The sequence below is a fragment of the Epinephelus fuscoguttatus genome, linkage group LG11 (genome assembly GCF_011397635.1).
Source record: "Epinephelus fuscoguttatus linkage group LG11, E.fuscoguttatus.final_Chr_v1".
NCBI classification, from domain to species: Eukaryota; Metazoa; Chordata; class Actinopteri; order Perciformes; family Serranidae; genus Epinephelus; species Epinephelus fuscoguttatus.
The window spans coordinates 27,195,333-27,205,934 of NC_064762.1; the positions used below are offsets into that span (position 1 = coordinate 27,195,333).

Below are 10,602 nucleotides of genomic sequence, written 5' to 3' on the forward strand. Positions count from 1 at the left end.
TGGCCTTTTACACAACTTTATTCAGCAGGGCAGCTTGCAATATTTAGCAATTTTAAATGTTTAAAACCAAATTGTAGCTGTGCCAAAAATAACTACATCTGAAGTAGTTTATACAAACTCCACAACAGGTTTGTTAACTCATGTTTTTGTTTCTTGCTTTGCAAAGCAGAACGCTGTGGCTCAGATCTTCCCTTTGATTGAACAGATTCATTTCTGCCAGTATGGCGGAGTTCCATTGTCCACTTCGTTTCCTCCACCCCTAGTTAGAGAGAGGAATCAAAGAATTTAATAAGTGGATAACCTCGCAATATTTTTTCAAGCGATAGTTACAGAATTCCACTGATTCCAGTTTCTTGAATAAATCTGCTTTACTTCCCGGTACACTCTAAAAAAAAAAAAACGTAACACTGCAACTTAATTTATGAAGTTGGTTAAAATCAAAACATTTTTAGACATTTTTGATTTGATTTTTAAATAGCTGGATATAATAAGGTGTGTAAAGATGTCTCGGTGAAATAATGATGGGTATGTCTCACTGTCATTTTGTAGATCAAATGAATCAGTTAGTGAGAGTAATCACATAAACCAGGTGACCCGGTAATAGATAATTACACACTCTTCTTGAATTTGTTGTGAGGTTTAAAGTTTTTTGTTTTTTTTTTAACTCATTGATATCAGTAAGTAATAGTCAGTGCTTACCCTTGATCCATCTTGCGCTGCTTAGACAAGGCTCTGTGTGCTAAACAGACAAAAAGATGTAATTGACGTAACATAATTATATTATCTTGTTATCACAGTCTATGAATTTATTCATATTGGAATGTTTGAAATAATAAGCAACACAGAAGCTCTCTTTACTTATGTTTAGGGTTAGTGCTTTGCAGTAAACACAGCTGAGATGCAAGGACTAAAGAAAGACTTAGCATATATTGGAGCTGTAGTTGTATATATTTATGCATAATTTATACCAGATTGTTGTTGATGTCAGGTTAGGGTTACGCTAATAGAAAACATAGTGCAGAGCAAATGATGTTCTCTATTAGCCTAATGAGGAAGTGAGGTCTATCTGTTGAAGTTAACACAGATGCGCACTTGTGATTTACCTCTCCATCCCTGCCTGGCACCCCTGAATACAGCCTTGGCCCCTCTCCAGATAGATTTTAAGTGTCTAAAAAAACACTCCCCGGGTTCGGCCATGAGGACGACCAGCGACAGCACCAGAAAGATCATAACAAACTTCATCCTGAAAAGCAAAACACATTTAGATAAGATAGCTAGATAAGATAGATAGCTAGATAGGTAGGTAGGTAGGTAGGTAGGTAGATAGATAGATAGATAGATAGATAGATAGATAGATAGAACGACAATGTAACAAGACTACATGTCGTAACATTTCTAAAATGTCAATTGATATAACTTATCCTAATGACTTTGCATTAAGTAAAGCAAAATGAAAATGAAATATTAACTTTACCTTCTGACAGACTGATAGTCAAAAGACTGTTGTCAAGTTGCAGCTGTGGTCTCAACAGTTGATGTGAATTGTTGTTATACCCCACAGTTGTGATATAAGATCATTTCAAGTGGGTGGGACAAACGTCACTTTCTCAGTATTAGTGTGAAACAGCCTATTACTGTATGATTTGTTTCACCATATTCTTCAAGCCACAAAACAGTGGTTAGATTCAAAATCAACTTCCCTATATGAGGATACTTTGTCAACTGAACAAACTGGTTTTTACATTGCTTTGATATTATTGTTATGCTGGTGCACACAGGGTCGTGTCATGGTCCAAACATGAATCCATAGTTTACACAGACAAAGTACACTGATTCTACTCCTGGAGACACAAATGTGCTATTTAGATAAAGTTGACTTGACATTTTTATGCCTCCACGCTGATAACAGCCAGAGGCATCATGTTTTTGGTTTGTCTGTTCCATTTTTTTGAACGTGCTATCTTGGGAACACCTTCTCTTCTAATTTGGCACAAACATCAACTTGGACTTGGATGAACTGATTAGAGTTTGGTGGTCAAAGGTCAAGGTCACTGTGACCTCAGAAAACATGTTTTTGGTCATAACTCAATAAATTATCGACTAATTCTACTAATTCAACTACTCAACTAATCATACATGTCAATATAGTGATAATTTGTATTTTGCCAAAAAATAAACCTAATATCTCTTATTAAATTATTAAATTCCTTCAAAGTCTTCACTGTATTAGTCTGGACAGACATGGATGTAAACAGCAGCTCGACTGACTGGCAGAAGGTTTCAGCACATTTTTGCTCGGTCAAATAATTGGAAAAAAAAAGGAGGTGGCACGGTGGTGCAATGGTTAGCATTGCTACTTCGAACCCAGACTGTGGGTGTTCGAACCTCAGGGTGGGGGAGCCCTTCTGTGTGGAGTTTGCATGTTCTTTCTGTGTCAGCGTGGGTTTTCTCTGGGGACTCCAGCTTCCTCCCACAGTCCAAAAACATGCAGGTTAATTAGTGACTCTAAATTGACCGTAGGTGTGAGTGTGAATGGTTGTCTGTCTCTCTGGCCTCTAGTTTCGCAGACCGGGCGAGGGGTGTGGCCAGGTGGATTTTGCAAGTTTGGCACACCGTGCGCACTGGCACAGCTACTCCTCTTTCCCACCTCAGTCCCTCCTACCTGCGCAAGTCGGAAAGAGGGAGGAGAGAAGGCAGGGAGTGGGTTTTACACAGCCCATTCATACCCCATTCTCATTCACATCACACCAATCAAATGAGCCCCTCTCCTCGACCTTAAATGTGCCGTGCAAAGGCGTAATGAGAGTTTACTCAATTCGCCATGAGAGCAGCAGCGTCAGACGGCCAAACTTCTCCCAGGAGGAAACTAATGTTTTAGTCCGGGAGGTCCAAGGTCGCAGTGTCCAAATATACGGAACTGCGAGCAGACCTCCACAGGCTGATGATGCAAAGGTAGCCTGGGAGGAGGTCACCACAGTTGTAACTCAATGTTGCGTTTCTCTCGTGTGCGCGCTCTCTCTCTCTCTTTCTCTCTCGCAGTCTCACTCTGTTTCTTTTCTTTTGACTTTTCTAAGATGACAGATGCTGAATATATACTCCCTATCTGATGCTGTGGCTGTTTGTGGTTGGCTGAGAGGGATGTGAACTCATTAGTTTGCAGCTGTGTTAATCAAATCAGGTTGGGTTTCCATTACGTGTGCCAAACATGCCAAACAGTGCCAATCCCCTTTGATCTGACATCAGATGTGACAGGACAGTCGATATAGAGATACATTTATGTGCTGATTGCAGATAGTTGCATTGAATAGTTTTTTTTGTGTATTTATTGCATCGTTAATGTGCCTGACATTCTAGAAACCTGCTTGTGAGGTTTTGGTGACGTGTGCGCACTGTCCGCCGGTCAGTCAAACTTCCACTTACACCGGCTGCGCTCCGCCTGCGCTGACAGTAGACCTGGTTTCACCTGGCGAGCTTTTAGCGCACCTTCAGCGAAGCCTTTTGGCACGAAACTGTGACTGCGCCAAGCTGGTTCTGTTGACACCTCCCCCTGCTGCGCCGCCACACCCATCTCAGTGCACCTCGGTCTGCCAAATTACCAAACTGAGCGTGCCTCGGGTTGCGCTGCTCGAAACTAGCTCTGCGCGGGGTTCACCACCCTGCACTGTGCTGGGAAACTAGAGGCCTATATGTCAGCCCTGTGATAGTCTGGTGACCTGTCCAGGGTGTACCCCGCCTCTCACCCAAGGTGGGCTGGGATAGGACTGGCTGGGACCCCTAACAGGATAAGCAGTTACGGAAAATGAATGAATTATTGAAAAAAACCTGGAAACACCCTTTAAAGTGTGGATTACTCACAATTAAAGGTTCATACTTGTATTTAGTTTTCACCCTCTGTCTTAAACACTTTTTTAGTGCCCCTACTGAGAATGCCCAGTTTGCTCTGATTGGTCAGGGTTTCCAGGTCTCTGCATCGTCACTGCAGCCAGGGAATTACTGTAAATCAGTACAGCTGCACTTTTTACTGTGAAAAATCAAAGCTTCTAAACCAAAGTTTTCACAACAAGACATGTTCAAGCAGGAGCATTATCCAACACTGGGGAGAAATCAACAGCATCACCAGCCAAGAGTACATGTTTCCCTGATGTTAGCATGTAGCTACATGTAGCAGTGTAGGCTACATAATGTAGACACTTGCAGTAGCGTGCCTGGAGCACATGATCATATGACAGATGGGTCAAGATCAGTCTTATAAATAAAGGAAAATATTTGAAAAAAGTGTATGGAGAATGGTCTAAAGCTTGAGGTTGTTGTTTGCCGTATTAACTTTACCATACATTAAGCTCATTATTTGAAACTTTTGCCATGTTTATTATGAACACCTGACACTGTAACATTATAAATATGACAAAAAAATTAAAAAGCGTTATAGGACCCCTTTAGAGGTTGACAGTGGTACTACATTTATTCATGCATGTTTTCAAAGCAGTGCTTTTGTTCCTGACTGATGTTTGCAATAGGATATGGAGTCATTACATTTATTTGGCAGCAATTTACAGTTATCCTACCCACATCATGAAAACAACACATGCAACAACAAAACATGCTTATATCTAAAGTGCAGCTTAAACAATTTTACTAAACTCCAATGGCGTTGTTTATTTCTTTAGTGCGATGGTCAGGGAAACGCTCTTTCGTTTTTAAACGACGACGATATCGTAGTTTGCACCAGATTGCTTTTTCTAGTCGTGCCGGTTAACGTTCAAACTCGGGTGGTGTCGCTTTAGAGCGTTAGCATGTTAGACGTGTTTCCAAGTACATACCCAACCGCTGTTCTGCAGTGTCGGCACACTGCTTTGTCTTGTCCACTTTTTTATTTCCATCCTCGTATTTTACCCTGAAACCAAAGTGTTCCCAAATGGAGGACTTAAGGTTTGCGGGTGGGTCTCCAGGTTCATCAGGCTCACTTGCCATATTGTCAAAATGCGAGAATGCGCTGCACAAAGTGAAAGCGGAGATTTACGGGACTCGGTCCGTCACTCAATTATGTCCGTCGGGGAACTAGATATTTTAAATGGTTCGGCTCGCAAAAACAGAATTAAAATAAAATAATATCCTGTGCCCAATAATTCGGTACAGGGTCGAGCCTGTACATGTCCATGTGTGGACATGAGGACACAGGGTCTCAAGAGGATCATGTGTCCTCATGTGTGGACATTACATTTTGGGGTTAACTTGACCTTATACTTTGTTCTGATTAACTTAGACCTGCTGTCCTCATTAATGGACACTATTTTGTGCCATCTTATGGTAGTCCGACCACAACGCACTAAACCATGTAAAAACAAAATGGCAGCCATCTCTGCCAAGTCAGTCTGCAGCCGATCCCACACAAAAGTGGACAAGGTCCAAAACCTGATCACATTTTATGGTTGAAACTATTATTTATGATTATTAATGTTTGTAGTTTGATACAGCAACACATTTAACCAATATTAGTGACAGTTATAAGACGCTGCAAATTAGAAACCACTTGTGTGAAGACATTTAGATGTTATTATCGTCTCATTTGAGGACATTGGGACTTTATGATCATTGACAATGTTGACAATGTGTTAAGGTTTTTATTCATATTAACTGGGTCCTACTGATCCCAAATAGCTAGAAAAAAATAAAAAATGCTTACTGAGCAAAATATCTGGTCTCAGCGGGTTAAAAATAACGCTTACAAAATAACAGTCCTTCGATCACATGTGCTTGGTCACTGCTGAGTGGAAAATTGTGAATTCATCCCTTTTGACCACATTGTGATTAAAATGAATCTTTGTAATTGGGAATGATTAAAGTAGCAGTAAATATTTTGGCTGATTTCTATATTTTAAAAAATCCAAATGTAAAAACCTTCTTTTTTTTGACAAAAGCATCAACTGTGCTTCCTCTCTTAAATCCAAAGACTTGTGCTGCTTAATAAGAGACACAAGCTCACTCAAAGTGATTGTTTTATAAACTCATTCCACCAAACACACATTGTTTTAAACATCTACCAAAGTTATGTAAATATTTACATAACTTGCAAAAAAAACTACCAAGCAGACATGGCCTTTTACACAACTTTATTCAGCAGGGCAGCTTGCAATATTTAGCAATTTTAAATGTTTAAAACCAAATTGTAGCTGTGCCAAAAATAACTACATCTGAAGTAGTTTATACAAACTCCACAACAGGTTTGTTAACTCATGTTTTTGTTTCTTGCTTTGCAAAGCAGAACGCTGTGGCTCAGATCTTCCCTTTGATTGAACAGATTCATTTCTGCCAGTATGGCGGAGTTCCATTGTCCACTTCGTTTCCTCCACCCCTAGTTAGAGAGAGGAATCAAAGAATTTAATAAGTGGATAACCTCGCAATATTTTTTTCAAGCGATAGTTACAGAATTCCACTGATTCCAGTTTCTTGAATAAATCTGCTTTACTTCCCGGTACACTCTAAAAAAAAAAAAACGTAACACTGCAACTTAATTTATGAAGTTGGTTAAAATCAAAACATTTTTAGACATTTTTGAATAGGATAGAATTAAAATAGATAAGTTGCAATATCTTAAGCAGACTTATTTGACCACTAAATGTCACCACAACTTTTGGATAAATATTAAGTTGTTCAACTTAATTATTTCAATGTCAAAGCAAATCACATTAGTTCTACTAAATAACTGAGTTTGTCAGATTATAAGATACTCATAGGATTCACTCAATAATGCCAATGTTGGAACTACATAAAAAGATGCATGCACACTGTTATCTTGTGTTTTTTTAAGCTGAAGCAGTGGATTCTTTTTTAGAGTGTAAATCATTGTGAATTTAACAATAGTGGTTTTTAAATAGTTGTATATAATAAGGTATGTAAAGATGTCTCGGTGAAATAGTGATGAGTATGTCTCACTGCCATTTTGTAGGTCAGTTGAATCAGTTAGTGAGAGTAATCACATAAACCAGGTGAACTGGTAATAGATAATTACACTCTTCTTGAATTTGTTGTGAGGTTTAAAGTTTTTTTTTTTAACTCATTGATATCAGTAAGTAATATTCAGTGCTTACCCTTGATCCATCTTGCGCTGCTTAGACAAGGCTCTGTGTTCTAAACAGACAAAAAGATGTAATTGACGTAACATAATTATATTATCTTGTTATCACAGTCTATGAATTTATTCATATTGGAATGTTTGAAATAATAAGCAACACAGAAGCTCTCTTTACTTATGTTTAGGGTTAGTGCTTTGCAGTAAACACAGCTGAGATGCAAGGACTAAAGAAAGACTTAGCATATATTGGAGCTGTAGTTGTATATATTTATGCATAATTTATACCAGATTGTTGTTGATGTCAGGTTAGGGTTACGCTAATAGAAAACATAGTGCAGAGCAAATGATGTTCTCTATTAGCCTAATGAGGAAGTGAGGTCTATCTGTTGAAGTTAACACAGATGCACACTTGTGATTTACCTCTCCATCCCTGCCTGGCACCCCTGAATATAGCCTTCGCCCCTCTCCAGATATATTTTAAGTGTCTAAAAAAACACTCCCCGGGTTCGGCCATGAGGACGACCAGCGACAGCACCAGAAAGATCATAACAAACTTCATCCTGAAAAGCAAAACACATTCAGATAAGATAGCTAGATAAGATAGCTAGGTAGGTAGGTAGGTAGGTAGGTAGATAGATAGATAGATAGATAGATAGATAGATAGATAGAACGACAATGTAACAAGACTACATGTCGTAATATTTCTAAAATGTCAATTGATATAACTTATCCTAATGACTTTGCATTAAGTAAAGCAAAATGAAAATGAAATATTAACTTTACCTTCTGACAGACTGATAGTCAAAAGACTGTTGTCAAGTTGCAGCTGTGGTCTCAACAGTTGATGTGAATTGTTGTTATACCCCACAGTTGTGATATAAGATCATTTCAAGTGGGTGGGACAAACGTCACTTTCTCAGTATTAGTGTGAAACAGCCTATTACTGTGTGATTTATTTCACCATATTCTTCAAGCCACAAAACAGTGGTTAGATTCAAAATCAACTTCCCTATATGAGGATACTTTGTCAACTGAACAAACTGGTTTTTACATTGCTTTGATATTATTGTTATGCTGGTGCACACAGGGTCGTGTCATGGTCCAAACATGAATCCATAGTTTACACAGACAAAGTACACTGATTCTGCTCCTGGAGACACAAATGTGCTATTTAGATAAAGTTGACTTGACATTTTTATGCCTCCACGCTGATAACAGCCAGAGGCATCATGTTTTTGGTTTGTCTGTTCCATTTTTTTGAACGTGCTATCTTGGGAACACCTTCTCTTCTAATTTGGCACAAACATCAACTTGGACTTGGATGAACTGATTAGAGTTTGGTGGTCAAAGGTCAAGGTCACTGTGACCTCAGAAAACATGTTTTTGGTCATAACTCAAGAAATCATCAACTAATTCTACTAATTCAACTACTCAACTAATCATACATGTCAATATAATGATAATTTGTATTTTGCCAAAAAATAAACCTAATATCTCTTATTAAATTATTAAATTCCTTCAAAGTCTTCACTGTATTAGTCTGGACAGACATGGATGTAAACAGCAGCTCGACTGATTGGCAGAAGCATACAACCACAAGGTGGTAATTGTGGTTTCAGCGCATTTTTGCTCGGTCAAATAATTTAAAAAAAAAAAAAAAAAAAAAAGGAGGTGGCACGGTGGTGCAATGGTTAGCATTGCTACTTCGAACCCAGACTGTGGGTGTTCGAACCTCAGGGTGGGGGAGCCCTTCTGTGTGGAGTTTGCATGTTCTTTCTGTGTCAGCGTGGGTTTTCTCTGGGGACTCCAGCTTCCTCCCACAGTCCAAAAACATGCAGGTTAATTAGTGACTCTAAATTGACCGTAGGTGTGAGTGTGAATGGTTGTCTGTCTCTCTGGCCTCTAGTTTCGCAGACCGGGCGAGGGGTGTGGCCAGGCGGATTTTGCAAATTTGACACACTGGCACAGCTACTCCTCTTTCCCACCTCAGTCCCTCCTACCTGCGCAAGTCGGAAAGAGGGAGGAGAGAAGGCAGGGAGTGGGTTTTACACAGCCCATTCACACCCCATTCTCATTCACATCACACCAATCAAATGAGCCCCTCTCCTCGACTTTTCTTTTGACTTTTCTAAGATGAGAGCAGCAGCGTCAGACAGCTAAACTTCTCCCAGAAGGAAACTGATGTTTTGGTCTAGGAGGTCTGCTCACAGTGTCCGAATATATGGAACTGCGAGTAGACCTCCACAGGCTGATGATGCAAAGGCAGCCTGGGAGGAGGTCACCACATTTGTAACTCAATGTTGCGTCTCTTTCTCTTCTCACTCTGTTTCTTTGCTTTTGCTTGACTCATTAGTTGCAGCTGTGTTAATCATCATCAGCGTGCCACGTGCCATTGCCAAGTGCCAATCCCCTTTGATCTGACATCAGATGTGACAGGACAGTCGATATAGAGATACATTTATGTGCTGATTGCAGATAGTTGCATTGAATAGTGTTTTTTTGTGTATTTATTGCATCGTTAATGTGCCTGACATTCTGAAAACCTGCCTGTGAGGTTTTGGTGACGTGTGCGCACTGTCCGCTAGTCAGCCAAACTTCCACTTACACTGGCTGCGCTCCCCCTGCGCTGACAGTAGACCTGGTTTCAGCTGGCAAGCTTTTAGCGCACCTTAAGTGAAGCCTTTTGGCACGAAACTGTGACTGCGCCAAGCTGGTTCTGTTGACACCTCCCCCTGCTGCGCCGCCACACCCATCTCAGCGCACCTTGGTCTGCCAAATTACCAAACTGAGCGTGCCTCGGGTTGCGCTGCTCGAAACTAGCTCTGCGCGGGGTTCGCCACCCTGCACTGTGCTGGGAAACTAGAGGCCTATATGTCAGCCCTGTGATAGTCTGGTGACCTGTCCAGGGTGTACCCCGCCTCTCACCCAAGGTGGGCTGGGATAGGACTGGCTGGGACCCCTAACAGGATAAGCAGTTACGGAAAATGAATGAATGATTGAAAAAAACCTGGAAACACCCTTTAAAGTGTGGATTACTCGCAATTAAAGGTTCATACTTGTATTTAGTTTTCACCCTCTGTCTTAAACACTTTTTTAGTGCCCCTACTGAGAATGCCCTGTTTGCTCTGATTGGTCAGGGTTTCCAGGTCTCTGCATCATCACTGCAGCCAGAGAATTACTGTAAATCAGTACAGCTGCACTTTTTACTGTGAAAAATCAAAGCTTCTAAACCAAAGTTTTCACAACAAGACATGTTCAAGCAGGAGCATTATCCAACACTGGGGAGAAATCAACAGCATCACCAGCCAAGAGTACATGTTTCCCTGATGTTAGCATGTAGCTACATGTAGCAGTGTAGGCTACATAATGTAGACACTTGCAGTAGCGTGCCTGGAGCACATGATCATATGACAGATGGGTCAAGATCAGTCTTATAAATAAAGGAAAATATTTGGAAAAAAGTGTATGGAGAATGGTCTAAAGCTTGAGGTTGTTGTTTGCCGTATTAACTTTACCATACATTAAGCTCA

At 40.3% G+C, this 10,602-nt stretch overlaps 1 protein-coding gene across 3 annotated transcripts; it reads right to left on the reverse strand.

The window, feature by feature from the left end:
• LOC125896840 (pleurocidin-like peptide WF3) lies at positions 1–8,003 on the reverse strand. Of its 3 annotated transcripts, none has more exons than XM_049589728.1 (4): positions 7,856–7,998; positions 1,104–1,243; positions 700–739; positions 1–259 (listed from the first exon to the last, which is right to left on the reverse strand). In XM_049589728.1, exons 2-4 carry the CDS (start codon positions 1,240–1,242, stop codon positions 208–210), a joined length of 231 nt encoding a protein of 76 aa, XP_049445685.1. In that variant the 5' UTR covers position 1,243; positions 7,856–7,998; the 3' UTR covers positions 1–207. The 3 variants fall into 3 exon arrangements, with proteins under 3 accessions (XP_049445685.1, XP_049445684.1, XP_049445683.1); XM_049589727.1 differs by lacking the exon at positions 7,856–7,998 and adding an exon at positions 1,475–1,617; XM_049589726.1 differs by lacking the exons at positions 1–259; positions 700–739; positions 1,104–1,243 and adding exons at positions 6,094–6,352; positions 7,089–7,128; positions 7,493–7,632 and having other exon boundaries at positions 7,856–8,003.
• Positions 8,004–10,602: the final 2,599 nt, after the last annotated feature.

What these genes read in the sequence shown, in the direction of transcription:
- LOC125896840 (XM_049589728.1), bottom strand. Translation starts at nt 1,242, where the DNA reads ATGAAGTTTGTTATGATCTTTCTGGTGCTGTCGCTGGTCGTCCTCATG. An exon ending in TGCCAGGCAGGGATGGAGAG is followed by an intron (nt 740 to 1,103) that starts GTAAATCACAAG and finishes TTGTCTGTTTAG; the next exon opens with CACACAGAGCCTTGTCTAAG. An exon ending in CAGCGCAAGATGGATCAAGG is followed by an intron (nt 260 to 699) that starts GTAAGCACTGAC and finishes CTCTCTAACTAG; the next exon opens with GGGTGGAGGAAACGAAGTGG.